General features: G+C 36.3%; 1 protein-coding gene across 1 annotated transcript; it reads left to right on the forward strand.

The window, feature by feature from the left end:
* Positions 1-3601: 3601 nt before the first annotated feature.
* Positions 3602-12791, forward strand: LOC132139735 (tetraspanin-15-like). Its single transcript, XM_059548323.1, has 8 exons — positions 3602-3967; positions 5820-6005; positions 6099-6173; positions 6258-6353; positions 6771-6887; positions 8122-8172; positions 10172-10288; positions 11296-12791. Exons 1-8 carry the CDS (start codon positions 3881-3883, stop codon positions 11608-11610), a joined length of 1044 nt encoding a protein of 347 aa, XP_059404306.1. The 5' UTR covers positions 3602-3880; the 3' UTR covers positions 11611-12791.
* Positions 12792-20147: the final 7356 nt, after the last annotated feature.

The following is a 20147-nucleotide window of genomic DNA, read 5'->3' on the forward strand; positions in this document are numbered from 1 at the left end:
ATAATTATGACAATGCAACAATAAAAATCTGTTTTTAAACACGACTAATTAATTTATAATTAATAATAAAAAATCATGCAAAAATGTATAGGTAAAATACAAACTTACACAACACAGTAGAACAAAGAAAGAAGTTTAACAAAGAAAGAAGGTGAGGATGAAGGCCAGATGAGGAGGGCTGGTGTCATGTGGAAAAAGTCGCACTTCTGATAAACCTGCAAGAAATGATAAGCACAAATCAATCATTGAGGCCAAACATACAACTCAAATCCTCACATTAACAACACCATTAAATCAAGGAGAGAGGACTCAAAATGCAGACCAAGTATTAACAGGTTAATTCACAGGCAACTGACAAAGCAGGAGGAGAGTGAACACAGCCCAAAATTAGTCTGATAAGGCTCATTGACAGGCAGACTGAGAAAGTGGTTGCTGAGTCCAGACCAAGATGATAGCATTCAGGTCAGCAGTAAAGACAAGGCAGAGCAAGACCAGTAGGTAGCAACGAAGCTCTGACAGAAACTCTAGCACACGAGCTAAGGGCCTGAACACGCGCGGTAACTCAAGCACCGCACAGGTCTTGCTGCTAGGCAAGAACAGAGATCGGCCAGAGATGCTCAGGCTCACAGAACAGAACCGATGCTGCAGACGAAACAGAAAGCAAAGACAAATGCACAACCACCAATAGAACTAAACTAAACTAAAGAACTAGTAAGGGAAAAAAAAGAAGCATCAAGCCAACTACAGTGGCAAAATAAAGAAAAAACTAAAAGAGAATAAAACCAAACAATGGAATGGATACTCAGGAACAAAAGACTGAACAAAACTAGAATAAACTGGTAGAACTACAAGAAGCTGACTCTACAAACCAAAGCAACAGAGGATGCACAGTAGCTCAAAGATAGTTAGTATGATGAACTACAACACATGGCATGAGGAACAGGTGACAACACTCAGACAAACGAGGACCCAACAAGGACTAAACAAGGGGGGCTGGCAATGGGAACCAACGAGGCAGGACATGAGGAGCACATGGCACATCACAAACAAAGACAGAGCCATGTGCTCAAACACAACACAAACAGAGAAACATTAAACAACAACAGAGCACTGACAATATATATTGATATACATTATGCTGCACAACATGCTGCACAAACCTTTTAAAGGGCCAGCACAGATGACAGACAGACAGACAGACAGACATGCTTGAGTGCAATTCAGTTTACATACTTTCCATCTTGAGATTTTGACTACATTTAATAAGAGTGTAGATAGAATTCATTTAGGCATGCGTAAGAAATATGCCAATGATATGGTAGAGACTTTTATTTTAAATGTATTTTAAAAAGACCATCTGAGAGTTTGCCCTGAAGTAAAAAGCTGTAGTGTTTAAGCAGGACTGGGAAGAAAAAGACTTTTGAAAGATGTAATTACAACCACAAGCTACTTGAGAGAGATAATCAATGTTTGTGAGCATGAATGGAAGAAAATGGGATTTTCTGTGAACCACTGATATATTGCCAAAAGAAGTGAACAACAAGTAGCCTACTTCTGAAGATTAAAACTATTGTGACACATCTTAAAGAGATGTTTTCTTTCCTGGGCATCTTTTATAAATCAGATTATCAACTGGCTGGCATGGGCTTATAAAGTCAAAGGATATGACAAGAGGTTGCATGTTTGAGGGGATTCTCATTTATGTCAAAATCTCCAGATGGAAAATATGTAAACAGAATTGCACTCAAGCATATTTGCATGTCTCTTTGTTAGTTTAGAGCATATCTATCTATCTATCTATCTATCTATCTATCTATCTATCTATCTATCTATCTATCTATCTATCTATCTATCTATCTATCTATCTATCTATCTATCCAGGGTTCGAAATGACTTAGGACTCTTGGGGGGGTCCCCTAAAATTTAATTATTAAAGGTTCTGAAGACTACCTTGCTACACAATATACTGTAGGCAAAATTATATGGACCAGTGTTGAAGGTGGGATAATGGTCTTTGGATGTTTTCCCTTGCCCCGCTGCAAATATCTAGATACTTACATTGCCACCAACCCCTGGCATCCCACCCCTATAGGCACATGGTTTAAAATGAAATTCTGAAAAACTATCACTTCTTCTTGCTTTACTACTCCTTCCTCTTCTTCCTGAAAACAATTTCACCTGATGATTTGAGTAGCTCTTTTTGTAAAGTTCTAGGATGATTGGGGTAATTTTAGGGTAGGCCTAGTGCCTCTGCATAGAAAATAATAAACAAAGTACAAGCATATATAAATGCAATAGAACAAAATACATGTGAAATAAAGCAGTGCTTTTGGTTTCTGAGGTAAATTAACTGTATTAAGTTACAGACATTGAATAATCAAATGTAAAATAACACTGCCTTCACTGTATACATTAAATATGGTTCAATATGGTACAAAAATGTTTTTTTCTCTTTCTCTTTTGTTTTTTGATTAACTTTGGTGACACAAACAGCTGCAGGTATATTGGGTTGCTGTCCCTTTAAGACGAATGCATGTATCTAATACAGGTAATGACACGCATCTGTTTTCTTTCTCTGACTGCGGAAACTCGTTGAAACGGACACTTTGACTTATTTTTTCCAGCACATCGTTCATTTTTTTTCGTTCAAACACAAATTGATAAGAAAGACAAGGGAATTCGGTATTCACGAACTTCACGTGCTGTCTGCGACTGCGTGGCTCTGTGCGCCGACAGACAGACCAGTCTACATTTGGATGTTTAACATAAATATATAACCTACTGATACAGCAAAGACAACGTCGGCAGTATTGACGGCAAACAGCATATTTCGTTCTGTATTGACAGGGAGTTTTTTTTAAGCAGAATTTGATGAGAATTTGATGCAGTTGCAGATACCATAGAGAGTAAAAAAGAAACACTAGGCGGGAGGCGCTGAAAAGCGCGCTGTTTTTGCATCCCTGATATCTACAATTTCCACCAACAACAGCCATGTTATCACCTAAGCACAATTTACCCTTGAAAAAAGTCGGTGATCTTTCTTTTTCCTCTTTTTCTCTCCATGTGCAGGATTCCAAATTAAAAAATAATATTAGCTTCTTTACCAAGCTCTCATGTACATTCATGCTCAAATCACATTCACTTTAATCAACTCACAGACTTGAATTAAGTCCTGGTTATCTTTCGTAATCACTGACTGGACAAGTAGATTGTTAAGCTAGCTTTGATAGTCTAGCTGCTCGTTCTGCTGTTAGCTGGCAGATCGTTTGGCTTCATACACACAAGTTACAGTTAGCAAGAAACGTTGACAAACGTACTCTTCTACACTATAAGCAATTATGGAGATATAAACACAATCGAATGCCTAATGACTTATGGAGGGTCCGGGACCCCCCCAGACCCCCCTCATTTCGAACCCTGTATCTATCTATCTATCTATCTATCTATCTATCTATCTATCTATCTATCTATCTATCTATCTATCTATCTATCTATCTATCTAGCCTGTCTGTATGTCTGTCTGTCTGTCTATATGTGTCTATCTATCTACTGTCTCTCTATCTATGGTTGTATGTCACCTGTGCTGGCCCTTTAAGGTTTGTGCAGCAAGATGTGTGGCGGGGCGGAAGTTGTTATTGGGATGAAAGTTACACCTTGCAGCTGCTGATGTGCTTTTCCTTTCAAAATAATTCAGAGGAGTCTACAGCTAAGCTGAACACTTGATGGAAGTTCTCGTTATTCATTTAGACGGGTGTTAGGGGTCTTTTAAACAGACTGCCGTCTCTATAAAGAACAAAGGCTCATTGAGTCTTAGCGGCATCGGCTAACATCTGAATGCATGGAAATCTCAGGCTAACTGACACTATTTAATGCTGTCACCATGCCGTCTTACGAAGAATGGAGAAAAACCAATCACTTCTATTATTTCGTTAAATTCTCTTTAAATGTCTATTCAATGCTGTTCTCGGTAAGTATACTTTTAAAACGAATGCTGTCCTATTAATTTGTTTCACCCTCACATGAACACACACACTCGCCCTGAATGAATAAGCTAAAGTGTCTGTGTTTTGAACGTATATAGGCAGTATAAATATCATGTTAAATATCAAATATCATATCAAGTTACTTTGAGATACTTGACAGTTTCACTTTAACATTTCACAGATGAGCTCCGTGGCTCAGTAAAGACAATTGACCAGCGTCGCTGACAGATTTAAAGGCGCAGGACGTTGTTATCGTTTCTGTAAATGCGCCACTTACTTACATACTTATTTGGTTCCTGTAAGTTGTTGGTAACTGTAATAATATTGAAATTATACGAATGAAGACTTTCTCATCTTCTCTCTATATAATATAGATCCAAATATTATATATATATATATATATATATATATATATATATATATATATATATATATATATATATATATATATATATATATATATATATATATAGAAGTGTCGGGGATGCATACAATAATGTTTTTTTTTTTTTTTTTTGGAACTATGTATTAAATATTGGATATTAATTGTCCAACACTGAGTCTAAATTTTTTTTTCTTCTTTTTTAAGATGAAAATAATCATATAAGCAAATCTTAATGCAAAGCGTGAGTGGTACAGTAGGTTATGGCAAAAATGTATAACAGAGTTCATGCACATTTTATTGTATAAATTACTAAAGGTTGTCATACTTTCATTCAAAAATTAAATGTTTGTGCATTGTTACATGGGCACATAACATTCAGATACAGATATTGCAATGTTGTAGTGCCTGAATTAACTTTTACTTAATTACTACTATTTTAAAACTATTTTAGTTTTATTTACTGTATTTTTTACTGTATTTATTGTATGATCAGATGTATGATTAGAATTTGTAAATTGCTTGACTTACGAGTCACTAGTGTTCAGTTTTTTGTTTGTTTTTTCACAGGAAATGCAATATGTCAGTGCCTTATGGGAATATCTTGATTTAGGGTTTTTGGAACATGATGATACAAGCAGAAAAGCTTCAAATCTCTTTCCATCTTTTCTCTCCCCCTTTCAGTCTCTACTCTTAAAGGAACAATCTACTCAAAAATTACAATTTGCTCATCTCTTACTCACCATCATGTCATTCCAAACCTATATGTCTTTTTTTCTGTGGAATGCAGAAAAAGATAGTTTGAATAATGTTGGCGAACCGAATCTGTTTGGTCACCAACATTCTTCAAAATATATTATTTTGTGACAGAATTTTCATTTTTGGTTGCCTTATCCTTTAAGGTAGGCTCATAGCCATGACACTTACTTTATCAGCCATCACTAAAACTAAATAACTGAAGTAAATAACTGAAGATGTCATAATCTGAAATTGACAGATGACAAAGTTAATCATCCAACAAGATTTATTAAATTAACTTTCCAGGAAGAAGAGTCTGGGAAGAAAATTGGGAATGAAGTGGTTTTCAATTAGAACGCTAATCAATTATTTTGTTAGGATACAAATTGATATTAGGATGACTACATCAATCTACATCAATCTTCTTAATGATTTGCGTCATTTCGTTTACATTGCTGGTGCGTTTTAGCTCAGCACTCTGAGAATTACATCGGTCTTCTTTTAGGGATTAATGCGAGGAACACAAATGATTCATTGTTTGGTTTTCCATCACATGACTAATGTGCATGACTTGGTTGTACATTAAAACATTGATTTCATCTTCATATTTGCTGTATGTCTGATTTAGTTATGTAAAGTGATGTTATGAAATTATGTAATCTGATGTGACTTGTAGAGATGTTTTACCAGACCTACCACTGCCCCTGTCCCCTCAGCTGCTCGGTCTGTGTGTGCTCTGTATCGGAGTGTATGCAGAAGTGGAGAGACAGAAGAATCGCACCCTGGAGGGGGTGTTTTTGGCTCCTGCTGTGGTTCTTATACTGCTGGGTCTCGTCATGTTCACAGTGTCTGTGATGGGTATGGTGGGATCCCTCAGGGACAACAAGACTCTGCTGCACATGGTGAGTGTTGCTTGTCTGGGCACATGCGTGTATGTTCTACCATGTTACAGATGGATTTTTTGTGCTGTGACTTAAAATGGACTTTTTGTGCAGTTCCTGTGCGTGGTGTGTGTTCTGCTGGCTCTCCAGGCTCTTGCCCTCATCATTGCCCTGATTTTTGAAAAGACGGTAAGACTTGAAGAAACATTAAGAGCAGAGGCAATGCTATGCTGTATGCTTTGTTGTCAATGAGTTTAATTTTCCTGTTTTTAGACAATCAAATTGTTTCAGAATAGTATACGAGAAGGAATCAAGCACTACTATGATGACCTGGACTTCAAGAACATATTGGACTACGTGCAAAAAAAGGTTGTTTAACTAGTTTATTAAAGCAAGCTTAGTGAAATATACACTGCTTAATAAACTTCAGCCATAAATAATGTACAGCTTTCAAGTGTAAATATAGAGTTTGTCAATTACAGTCCCATTCATACACCTAAAAATGACAATGGACACATTAAATTGATCCAAAGTAACAGTAAAGACTATAATGTCACATTTGCTGTCTGTTCTATCTATTCATCAAAGAATGATGAAAAATGTACATCACAGATGATTCAGACAATTGAGCAGCACAGCAGTTTTCGAAAAGAAATGTTTTTTCAGCACCAAAGCAGCATATTAGAATAATTTTTGGAGGATCATGTGACACTGAAGACTGAAGACTTAATTCAAATTCCTCTTTTAGGCTGCTCTTTGATCTCAATCTCGTCTTTGTCTTTTCAGTTTTCTTGTTGTGGAGGCGATGAATACAAGGATTGGGAAGTAAACCAGTATCACTTCTGCAATGGCACGAGTGCGTTGGCCTGCGGTGTTCCCTACACCTGCTGCATCCGTCAAAGTGTTAGTCATTCCCTGCACTTCTCCCAGTCGTGATACATTAATCAGTGCATATGTCATCCGGTGTTTTTCACGAATTCACCAGTAATCTTTTCTCGCTGAAGAGAATGTGTTTTTTTGTTTGTTTTTTTTGCAATGGAAGCAGTCTGACCCACAGGTCTGTGAGTACAGGGAGCTGATTTCTGATCTTTTTTTCTGGTGGGTTTAGAGAGCTTTCTAGTAAATGCTGTTCTCCATGAGCCAGTGGAGAGTGCATCATGACGGAGAGAATTTAATTTGCCTGCCCTGTGCTGCATAGAGTCTCCTCTACTGTTTATGAGTGCCTCTCTCTCTCTTTCTCTCTGATTTAATAAATGTCGATTGGGCACTAATGCACTGCTCTTCTTTTGGTATGACAGCTCACTATGCAGTGAGAGAGCACAGGCTACACAAGCATGAGCAAGGCTTTAGATCATTAATCTGTATTTCAGATATTTGTCTTCACATGTTCCCTTATCTAGTGTAATCCTAATAGCAAAAATAAAATAAAATATTAGTAAATAAAGGTAATTTAGTAAATGAACTAAATGCAGACACTCAGTAATCTGCTGATTTTTGTAGCATTTACTGTGCTCTTATTGGCTGCTGAAAGCATAATCCAGTTATCCAAATTATGCATGGCATAATGAGGCTTAAAATTCAGTGAAAATCTGTTGAACTTTCTAATGTACTGTCCATTTGGGTACCAAAAAGTCGTTTTCTTCACCTTTTACTCCTATTATCGAAAGCATTTTCCATCTATTTCACACCACGTCATCTCAAACATGGCATCTTATAGCTGATGCCGACTTATCTTTTTTTATATTTTTTAAGATGGGGTGAAGGGTCACATTGGTATGAATAGATTGTATAAGAGGAATTGGACCGGGCTTTTGGGAGCAGGCAGATTTATGATCTACTTGTAATCTGATCAGATGGGCTCCCTGCTCATTAGTCCTATTAAAGATTCCATCACTGCAATGACCCTCTGCTTTAAAGATCACATCAACATGGTTATAAATGCGTGTTGGAATTCAATATGGAATTCTGTAATATGTAATTCATTTCAAGGGTCAAAGGTCATCAAAACACAACTTTTACAGTTAGCCAACATTCTTCTGCACCTGCAACAGCATCACATTGACCAAAAGTCACTTGACATGGTTTACAAATACTACAATTTTACTAATGAGTTGTCTTGTGTGTTTATTTCTATCAGGTTGGAGAAGTTGTGAACACACTCTGTGGCTACAAAACTCTCAACCAGCAGGTGAAATTGAGCTCTCTCTGAGGTTTTCAAGTCCACATTCTTACAATGGCCTGCCATCACTGACTGATATTAAAGGGTTAGTTCACCCAGATAGCAAATTTATGTAATTAATAACTTACCCTCATGTTGTTTCAAACCCGTTAGACCTCCGTTTATCTTTGGAACACAGTTTAAAAAATTTTAGATTTAGTCCGAGAGCTCTCAGTCCCTCCATTGAAGCGGTGTGTACGGTATACTGTCCATGTCCAGAAAGGTAAGAAAAACATCATCAAAGTAGTCCATGTGACATCAGAGGGTCAGTTAGAATTTTTTGAAGCATCGAAAATACATTTTGGTCCAAAAATAGCAAAAACGACGACTTTATTCAGCATTGTCTTCTCTTCCGTGTCTGTTGTGAGAGAGAGTTCAAATCAAAGCAGTCTGGATATCCAGTTCGCGAACGAATCATTCAGTTCACCAAATCGAACTGAATCGTTTTAAATGGTTCACATCTCTAATACGCATTAATCCACAAATGACTTAAGCTGTTAACTTTTTTTAATGTGGCTGACACTCCTTCTGAGTTCAAACAACCCAATATCCCGGAGTAATGCATGCACTCAAACAGTACACTGACTGAACTGCTGTGAAGAGAGAACTGAAGATGAACACCGAGCCGAGCCAGATAATGAACAAAACATTGACTCATTCATTAGTCAAGAACCGTTTCTGTCAGACGCGTCCGATTCGTGAACCGAGGAGCTGATGATACTTCGCATGTGTGATTCAGCGTGAAGCAGACCGACACACAGAGCGTCTGAACTGAACTGATTCTTTTGGTGATTGATTCTGAACTGATTCTGTGCTAGTGTTATGAGCGCGGGTAAACCGAAGGCTTGAATCAAGGGCAATCATCGCAAATGACGCCATTATACGTCGAGCACAAAAGAACCGGTGAACCGTTTTCTTCAACCGGTTTATTGAATCGATCTGTCCGAAAGAACTTATGGTGATCCGAAAACCGATGCAACCAGTTCTTCACTCGTAAACGAGTCAGTCTATTGTTCGCTATCTGGCTCGGCTCGGTGTTCCTCTTCAGTTCTCTCTTCACAGCAGTTCAGTCAGTGTACTGTTTGAGTGCATGCATTACTCCCGGATATTGGTTTGTTTGAACTCAGATGGAGTGTCAGCCACATTAAAAAAGTTAACAGCTTAAGTCATTTGTGGATTAATACGTATTAGAGAAGCGAACCATTTAAAACGATTCAGTTCGATTTGGTGAACTGAATGATTCGTTCGCGAACCGGATATCCAGCTGCTTTGTTTTGAACTCTCTCTCACAACAGACACGGAAGAGAAGACAATGCTGAATAAAGTCGTCGTTTTTGCTATTTTTGGACCAAAATGTATTTTCGATGCTTCAAAAAATTCTAACCGACCCTCTGATGTCACATGGACTACTTTGATGATGTTTTTCTTACCTTTCTGGACATGGACAGTATACTGTACACACAGCTTCAATGGAGGGACTGAGAGCTCTCGGACTAAATCTAAAATATCTTAAACTGTGTTCCAAAGATAAACTGAGGTTTTACGGGTTTGAAACAACATCAGGGTAAGTTATTAATTACATAAATTTGCTATCTGGGTGAACTAACCCTTTAAATGACTTGCATCATTTTACGTAATACTCACTGTCATATCCAGTGATGCATATGGAAAGAATAATTTACCAGACCTTGACACGTGAGATTATATTTAAAGGAGAAGCTGTGGCAGGAAAACAGAAACCTCCAATAACCATTTCAAATGCAATCATCTGTAATGGTGGCTTCATTCAGTTGTTTGTTCCATAGATGAAAACCCCACAAATCACATCAGAGCCATTACAAGCACCACCTCTATTATGCCATTACGATGGACACTATTTGTGATATTTTAACCTTGTTTCCGTCATAGAATCAGAGTTTTACCTACCACCTGTACCGAATTTGATTTCTTTCTCTCTTCTGTATTAAAGCGTGAAACTTTAGATGGAATAATTCATGTCCGTGGCTGCATCCATGCTGTGAACCTGTGGATGGGGGACAATATTGGAGCTACTATTGGAATTTGCTGTGCGGTTGGACTACCACAGGTTTTGTGATCATCCTTCCCTTCTTGTGCTTACTGTTTATTACTTATATCATCAATGTTTGTATCTCTTTATCCTGTCATTTTCCCTCTGTACGTTTTATCTCCCCTGGCATTCCACATTTCAATTTTGATAGCCTACTATCTTTTCAGTTTGACTCTTCCCTCATTAGAGAATCTTCTGGCAAACAATACATTTTAGAAAACGAGGGGTGAATGACTCTCGGAGAAACTACTGTCCAGTCTTGCTAAAGCACAAACTTGAAAACTTTTTTCTAAAACAACTAGCCTGCATATGTGTCTCTCTATTTTTCAGTCTCATCTCGCCCCTTGCTGAGGTGAGGGAAGAGGTCACATTAAATGCAGCCACATGGCCGTGCTGTCACATTCTTCCATTAATGAAATAATCCTCTAATTAGAACAGAGGAATAGTCCACTTGCACAGATATGATGGAGTGTGTGACAAAGCAGCTGTCTAGTAAATCACAGTATGTTTGGATTAATGACCTGCTCCTGTCTATGCACAGTATTACTGTATATTTTATCATATGCTGTGCGTTTAAAAAAGAAAAAAAGAAAAAAGATTGTCTAGATTGGATCTGCAACTCTACTTCAAAAATAGTTCAATTTAGAATTAGATTGAATATATACTCTCAGTCCATATGTGGAGGTCTCTGAAAATGCAAATTACAATAGTGTAATAGCTAATCTGTCCTGATGCACCCATCTGCATAACAGTTGCGCTGCTTAATATTTTGTGGAAATCACAACTTGATAGAAAGCAAAAAAAAAAATTTAAAAATTAAAAAAAAAAGTTTAAAATATAAATCTTTTTTAACAGTACTTTAAACGTATGTTTGCTGAATAAGTATTGCCAAGTTCTTAATGTAAGAGTATTTTTTTTTTGCACTTTCAGCATACAATAATAACTCTAGGTGTAAAGAGTTCTTTGTGATCCATATCCAAAAAAAACAATCTCTTGACACTTCACAACTTTAATGTTTCTTTTAGCTTCTTGGTATTCTTCTGAGCTGTGTCTTCTGGAATCTTTTGGTGGAGATGAGTGAGTTTCAAGACGTGGTGGACTTTAAGATCAGTTTTAAGTACAGCGAACTGGACCTCGTGGGAGCTGGATGGTGTATGTGTCTACCTCGTGACGGAGGCTACCTGCCGGTTCCTGTAGCAGAGCCTGACACCTGGGCTCCAGACCCCATCCCTTTTGACCTGGAACAAGAACAGCCCAAAATAGCCCTTCCATTTTCCCAGCTGGGGAGCCAAGGAGCACAATCAGGTATGGGAATGGATGAAGTGGACAATCGAGCTTAAGAACCACAAAGAAAAAGAAGCAGCATCTTAAATATGTATATTTATTAATTTAATTGTGATTTTTGTATATAAAAAGTTTACCCTTTCACAATGTGTTAAGATAAAGCCTGTTGCACTACCTGTTGATACAAATGTTTTTACGCATGAAAAAAGGAGAAGTTTGTATAAAATGTTTGGTTATATCAAGGTAGTAGATCTCCACATGCTTGTATTTATCAAACTTTTTATAACATCACTTTAAATGCTGTTTACACAGTCCATCGTTTTTCACCATTTAATCCATTTTGTGTCTTATGGGATTAAGGGAGCTTGTTTTATTCGTCATTTTGTTATATGTAATAGTTCATGAGGTGCATAGAAAGGATTTTATGAACTAATTGTTGGCAATCAGGTTTTTAAATGTTTTTTTTTATGATTTTAATATTTAATTTAGGGATATATATTACAATGAGTTGAGGGAAATTCATAGCTTTGCAATTCGTCAAAGATTATCAATATTGTGACTGGCAAATGAAGCTGGGTATTCATATCTAGTATAGATTGTTTCTAAAACGTTTTATGCACATTTTTTATTGTTTTATATTAAACTAATGTCATGAATGCAACTTTCAAAAAAAAAAGGAACACGTAGGATTATTATGGATCTGCTTTCTATTTTAAAAGGGCATGTGGATTGAGTAATGCTGATGTTCTTTCTTAACGGCAATACTGTAAGTACCAATGAAATGCCTTAATTACAACAGAAGCTTTTTTTACCCGGAGTACCTCAGGCTATTCTGGAATAGCCCCATTCATTTGTAGGTGGGATTCTTTTAAAACGAAGGGATACCTGGCCTAGTGTTTAACAGTACTTCAAGTTTCATTTGTCTTTAATGTTCATAATTAACATTTAGCTGTCATAAACTGCTGTTTTAAATGTGTAGTTCATGTTTCACCTTTATTACTGTTTGGAAAGATTGAAAAAAAAAGTTTAGCTTGAGAGTTGTCATAATTACCCTTTTCATAAACCCTTTTAGTTGTCAGCAGTCATTTTGAAATGCCTCACAATCACACCTCTTTGCTAATAGAGCTTTTCAGGGTGTTGCTAAAGATGGACTGCTGCGCTCCATCAAATGTAGCTCTGGTTTTGTAGAAACGTTAATGTGACTTGCAATAAAATTTGCTTGAATTAACCTTTTAAACATGTCTCTCAGGTTTATTCTGCAGTGTTGAATAAAGCCCCAAAGTCTCAAGCTTTTCAGTGGAGTGATACATGGAGGTGTGAAAACTTCTAAGGAGCTGGGCTTGTGGATTCATGGAAGCTGGCCGTCTGAACTCTTGAATGCATAAGACGTTTTCTAGTGCATAATCACACCTTTTTAGTGGTTCGGGGGAGTAGATGTTGCATGATTTCCCCTTCATGATGATGGCTATCAAGAGGCTGCATGTGGAATAATTATAGCTGTTGTCTCAATAGGATTAAATGAACCTCAGCACTGAAAATAACACTTTGTGCAGGGAACAAAATGCACTCACACTAGTGTAATTATGATAATAATAACAGCATTAATAACAGTAATTAACAATTGCTGACTTGATTGAGGCTCAAGGATGGGTTCTCGGTTTTGTCAGATGAATGAGTGCATGAAAAGAGGATGAGGCAAGGAGACTGAGTGATGCACTGCAGATTAATAGTCAATACTCAGGTAGATGGTTTTTTTTTTTTTTTTGCCCCATCTGGGATTCTGGAAAAGCTGATGGGGGCTGGAATGAGGCGAGAGTACACTTTTAAAAAAAAAATTCAACTGAAATATTTTCCAGCTAACGAAACCTTTTGAGTCTCAAATACTAAGAAATGCAGTTTTCTCGAAACTACATAAAAACCCGTCAGACCTGTTTTGACTTGTTTTGCTGACTTCATTTAAACTTTTTCGTTTTTGTTTTGTCATTATTGTTTGTTGTGCAGTGATTTAAAGAGCTTGTCTTTTTTTTTTTTTTGCGTTTGTTGATTGCCACCGTTCTTGAGGTTTGTGGGTCAAGTATTGAGGCCTAGAGTATCTTCAACTTAAATCTAAATCCTGACTATCTTAGTCTTGTAAGATACTATACAAACAAAAACAGTGTTGTGCATTATGGTTTTTATAACATTTAAGAATGTTCTTGATACCATCATTATAATTTTACTGGAATAAGCTGATAAAGGAGCAAGTCCATGTTTATCATTCGTAAATAGACATTTAAAGTGGTAATGGTTTTTTACACATTCTATTTTTTTCATCCAGGAAACAGTAATTGTTATTTCAGTTGCTGGGACAAGAAAATTAACAAAACAAGACAATCATCATTGCATGAACAAACAAATTTAGGTTGGCTGAAAGCAGTATTGTTGAGACAATTTAAAAGTCTTACTGCATTTTTGTAGTAATTTTGTTTTCAGTTTATTGTTTAGTGTAAAATCCAAACATTAAAGTTCTTCAGAAGAATGTAAGAAAACCTCATTGGAATACTTTACCCCAAAATTAATATTCAATTCAAAGGCCATAAGTTTGTTTCTTCATTTGGAGACATTTACATCAAATGGCTCTCATTCTGACGGCACCCATTCAAGGAGCTCATCGGTGAGCAATTGATGTAATGCTAAATTGCTTAAAATTGGTTCCAAACACTAAAAAAAGTCATCTACATTTTGGATGGCCAGAAAGAAAACTTTTACTTTATTAGTTAAATAGAGGCACTGCAGGAAGCCAGCAAGGGGAGAAAAGATCAGTTTTAGTCGCAATATGGAGGAAAAAATATAGTTTTATCCCCTCTCCAAGATTCTGATGTGGTTAAAATTGACATTTAACTCTATTCAACTCCTTGAAAGTGAAATACAATATTAAAAGGCCAGAGCTGTTTGTTTGTGTCCAAGAGAGAGGGAATATGGCTCATTTCGGCTGCAGCTTAAAATGCTTTGTCTCTTATCTAAGTAATGAACCCAGCACATCTATCTCTGTGGGGATTGTGGCAGTTCAAAGGAAAAAGTGTTTGCTCTACAATAGGGGTTTGGAGGTTTGGTTAAAATCTGGATGAAGATATATCAGTGTTGATCTGAGAACGGCGTCTTTGAAATAAACACCTTAAACATCAAGAGAGCATATTATACATTAAAAAGCTGCAGGGCATTCAGTTTGTTCTGTCATCAGTGAAATGACTAAAGGGTAGGGCCCAGGGTGGTTGTAATGTGAATCACTGGCCTGTACCCAGAAGGAACTTTTAATATGTGCATGTGCAACCAAAAGGGTATTTCTTAAATAAGATAATAAGGGTACTGTGTAAACTGTAAATGATAGAAAATGGGTTCAAAATTACAGTGCTGGTTTTCTCAGTAAAATAGCCAAATTTCTTACATCTTGTTTTTGCATAACCTGCATCTTAAGGTCAAAATATTTGAATCAATCATTGCAGAATTTAGTGTTATAGCTGGTGCAAACATCATCCAAAGTGTTAATATTTGGAGTTTTCATTTTACATTTCAGACTTTGTTTTTTCTGGCATTCATTCATTGGAAGTTTACTAGACGTGATAATGGCTATGCACTGTGCCTTGCCTTGCTATCATCCCTGAGGTAATGCACACCTACTCACCTCATCTCATCATCTTCTGACAAAAAACCCATATGGTGTTATCAACGAACAAATCAGACTGGGACTGCCATGCTCCAGACGGCAGAATGAATCCAATCTTGCCAATGAATATCATTGAGTGTCCCTGATTACTCACACAAATGCAATGCAAGAAGTGGAATGGATTCTGTCCAGAATGCCATACGAAGAAAATGGCTTTTCATATGCGTCAACATGCCATTTCCTCTTGAAATATTTGGTTCGCACAAATGATAGAGCGCTGGCTGTTGGATGATGAGTGGGTTTCTGCTGGAGTTATGGAATGTGTCCCTGATATAGAACCTTGTGTGGATGATGAAAGAGTGACCTTCCGGTCTCTCTCGTGAAACCAACACGGAAGTGTCTAAAACTACAATTCTTTGACTGGCCGCTAGAGGCTGGCTCCAAAACTTATTAATAATTTTGTATGTGTTTGTGTGTTTTGATGGACTCAGTTCAGCATCTGCTATGCATTCGATTTTTCTTGGTAGTCAACATTATGTCAAAAGCACATATCCTGACATTATCCTGTCATTTGTGTTTGAAAAAGAATATATTATTATTATTATTTATTTTATTTATTTTTTTGCTTAAGGCCACAGAATTGTGTATACCAGCTGTAGGAGAGAATTCACGGAGTGAAAAAGAAAAGCAACTGTGTAAGTATTGTCAGTTCTGAAATGTTTGTAGTCAACGTTAATTTGTTTGTTATGGCCGATTCAGACAAACGACTTAAAGTCAGTGAAAGACTTGACTTCTTCCAGCATTCTGACACAACCAATTGAAAACGTTTTGGATTTAATAGGCATAAGTGAATAGTCTGGTGAAGTGAACAGATGTGGACATGATGAGAGTACACAGTGAGTCAGTAATGCCCCCTCAGTGGTCCACTTGCCTGAGTCCCAGTTATCTACTTATCGACCTTGTCACCAGTCCATACATTGACTCACACTTTGTGGATGTGTTAGCATGAATGGGTGTGTCTGTGCATGTGAGGGTGATTATCTGGAAGAAGGTTACAGATTCATTCTGTAACATGCAGTTTTTGTCCTGTGTTCCATAGAGTTGTTCTCCTCAGTGATTTCCTGTATTGATGAGTCTTTTTGATTAGCTTCTCTCCTCTCCATCCGTGCACCGCTACTGAGATCAGGTAGGACTTTTTTACCAAGCATGTATTTTTGAGTATGAAAACAAAACTTGCTTTGTGTAGTAATTCTTTTTTATAGCGGATAACGGGGTGATCCATTGAACAGCATGACATTTGGTGTTAGGGTCATGTGACACTGCTATAAATGTTTTTTGTTCTTTTTTTTTTCTCTTCTGCATTTTGGTTGTTTGAGTGTCTCTGCTGCCCGTGTAAATCATTGTTTGAACTTTTAGTCTTTAATGTGTTGTGTTTTTGAGGTAAAATTACATCACAAAAATGCCATTTTACAGATATTACCATGGCTCAAGGAAGCTTCAAATGCAGTTGTTTTTTTAGAATCTTTTTACAATGTTACAAAAAAATGAAGCTGACACTGAAAACTGGAGGAATGGCTGCTAAAAATTAATCTTTGCAGGAAATAAATTAAATTTTTAAATGCAGTTATTTGAAATCAGCTATTTTAAATTACTATTTTTTGATCAACTAAACGCAGCCATGGTGACGTCTTTCAAAATCATAAAAAAATCTTACCAACCCCAAACTTTAAATGGTAGTGTGTGTAGGATAAATGTAAGAAGCAGAAGCAAACAATGAAAAATGTCATGCAGTGATGAGCAATGATATCTATGCACTCATTTTAATGCATGACATAATCCACAGATTTGCTCAAATAAAACACTTATTATTACTGAATTAGATTTAATTTAACATGATTAATATATTCATGTTTCTTGTTGATGGCTGTCACTGTATATCTTATTTAGGGGGTCCTATGAATAAGGCCTATTTCAAGTATTTTAATCGCTGATTGACACTGCAAGCTTCAGTGAGATGTTTATTTTAATGTCTTCAGCCCATGCTGGCAATAAAAAGTTAAATGTTCATGGAGAATTAACACTGACAATACTAAAAATCTGAGTGTTGCTCCTAAACTAATGAGCAACTGAAACAGTGTGAAGTAAAATTACCAATTAATTTTTGTCATTGTGGGTCAATATAGACAGAGTGCCTGACGTAGGGAGGTTAGCAGAAAGAGAGTAGAGCGACAATGCAGGAAGAGATAGAGGACACTGGGCCAGTGCTGGAAGTGGTTTGAGTACAAATGGGGACCCATTGATTGAGCCTGTGAGTGAGAATGGCCGACAGCATTTCTCTTTCTCCCTCTTTCCCCCATTGTTCTTTCTCTCTTGCTCTGCTGGCCATTGGGTGTAAAGGACGCCAATGTGACAACTAGTTATCCCGTTTGGAACCCAGCAGAGCTAATCAGATGCAGCTCCAGGCATCCTTATTATCATCTACAAGTTTATGATTCCTCACCTGAGCTAGAACTATATAGAGCAATCCTATGAATACATTTTAGAGTAGAAGAAACATTTGGAAGAAAAATTTAATTATGGGGCATACAGTAATATATTAACTGGATTGATTACTTTAGAGGACCTCGATCAATAGAAATGATCATGTTGATTTTAATAGTGTATGCATTTATGTATACCATTCAAAAGTTTGGGGTTGGTTATGTTTTTTTGTTGTTGTTTGTTTTTTTAAGTCACTTATGCTCACTGCATTAATTTGATCAAAACTACAGTAAAAACTGTATGTATTTTTAAATGTCATTTATTTCTATGAAATTTTCAGCAGCCATTATTCCAGTTTTCAGCATCACATGATCCTTCAGAAATCATTCTAATAAGTGGGTCACATAACATTATTTATTATTATCAATAATGAAAATGGTTGTGCTGCTTAATAATTTTTATTATTTTTTTTTTGCGGATTTCATGATTTTTCATTATGAAAACAAAGTTCAAAAGAACAGCATTTATTATAAATAAACCTTTTGTAACATTATAAGTGTCTCCACTGTCACTTTTGATCAGTTTAATGCATTCTTTCTTTATACAATTTTTAATTTCAAAATATAATAATAGATTTTATTTCAAATTGCACAGGAGACGGATTTAGAACAATAAACAATTTGCATAATGCAGTGTTCAAAAAAAGTATATTGCACATTTATTGAATTGTATCCAGAATATGTGTAAAAGCCTGAGGCAGTTCAAATTCAATTTGACCGTTAAATCACAGTAATTCAGCTCTTAATATGTAGCAGTTTCATTTGTGCTCAATAATGGTAGATGCATATCAAAATCATAACTAGTTTAACATTTCTAGTGGCTTTATAGTGAAGCCTCTGGCCTTGCAGTTGGACTGCATGAGTTTTCCTCTGCTCGTGTAATTATGTATCTTTCCATCGGTCATTTGTTCTGTTAATTATTTCACTATTGATCTGCTGTTGGCAGAGATTCAGCAAACAGCTCAATGCCCAGTGTGTGCCATTGCCGCCAGTCATGCCCCTGACCTTCTGTCATGCATGATCAAAACTCATAACAAGAGATTCTGATATGACACATTTTCGAGATGTTAAAGAAACACACATTTAGTTGGAATACTTTTTACATTCTTTCTTTGACAAATTTATAAATATGAAATGATCTTCTTTTTTATCATCTCAGGATGGATCATGATCGAGTCATGGGCAACAGTCGTTACTGTTATGAGGAGGAGGAGGGTGAGTAACCTTAGGCATGAAACCCTGAATGGTTGAATGGTTAATCAGGTAATCAGGATGAGAGTAATTACATGTTGAGCTAATTTAGGACATTTTGCCCTAACTCATAGAAGACAAACGTAAAGTGAAATGTTAAACAAATAATACAATTAAAGCTATTATTTAAAAATATATACATTATATCTTTTAATGAACAGATTTTGCCACATTAGATAAAGTTACAAACAAAATGAGGTCATTAAATATTAAAGCAACTGTATGTAGTTTTGTGTGTTTTTGTCACTTCGGAGACCCCTACAGTTAGTTGAACAACTTATAACTTAAATTTCTCAAGTGAAATTGCAGCAATAACAAATAACAGTGATCCACTGATTGACAAAATCAAGTCCCGCTCTCTATATTCTTTCTTGTTCGAGAAGTCAGGACTTCTAGACTATGGCAATAGCTTTATATTGGTTTGTGTTTTATGGTTACCCTTCAGCAGCTCCTAATATTAACTGAGCAGCTCCTAAATATGATTACAGCAAAATCTGAACCAGAAACAGGCTTTTTGCTTCACTCACCTGTTCTTTCCATTATCTCATCAAGATTTGACAGAGCCAATTCAGGAAATAAAGTGTCACACACCTCCTACTATTCTGCCATCTCAATGAGACAAAAAATTTAACATCACACAAAGCATTTTGTGTCCAAATGAGATAAGTTATTATTACTGTGCCAGCAGCTAAAAATGTTTTTCACATTTCCTCTCACTTTCACAATTAACCAGACAGTTTTTCCTCCTCCACTTCACATCTCATAAAACATAAAATAAGCAGAGGGATAATCATAGTTATAGAAAGTAACAGTTCCATAAGGGGAAAAAATTGAAGCCTTTATGATTTTATTTTTTTATTATTATGTTTTTGAGTACAATATTAATTAGTCTTCAGCGTCACAAGATCCTTCAGAAATCATTCTAATATGCTAAGTTGCTGCTTAAGAAACTTGTTTTTATCATTATCAATCTTGAACAGTTACATTTGTGTGGAATGGAATTGTTTCCAACAATTGTTTGCTATAATAATAAGATTTATTACCAGTTAAGAGTGAATTTAAATAGTAAACTTACATTTTGCGAAGTCATTTGCTTTTATGTAGTATTTATACTTTGAAAGAACTGGAAGCTTGAAGATTTTATTGCAGACGAATATAG

The sequence above is a fragment of the Carassius carassius genome, chromosome 4 (genome assembly GCF_963082965.1).
Source record: "Carassius carassius chromosome 4, fCarCar2.1, whole genome shotgun sequence".
In the NCBI taxonomy this organism is placed as follows: domain Eukaryota; kingdom Metazoa; phylum Chordata; class Actinopteri; order Cypriniformes; family Cyprinidae; genus Carassius; species Carassius carassius.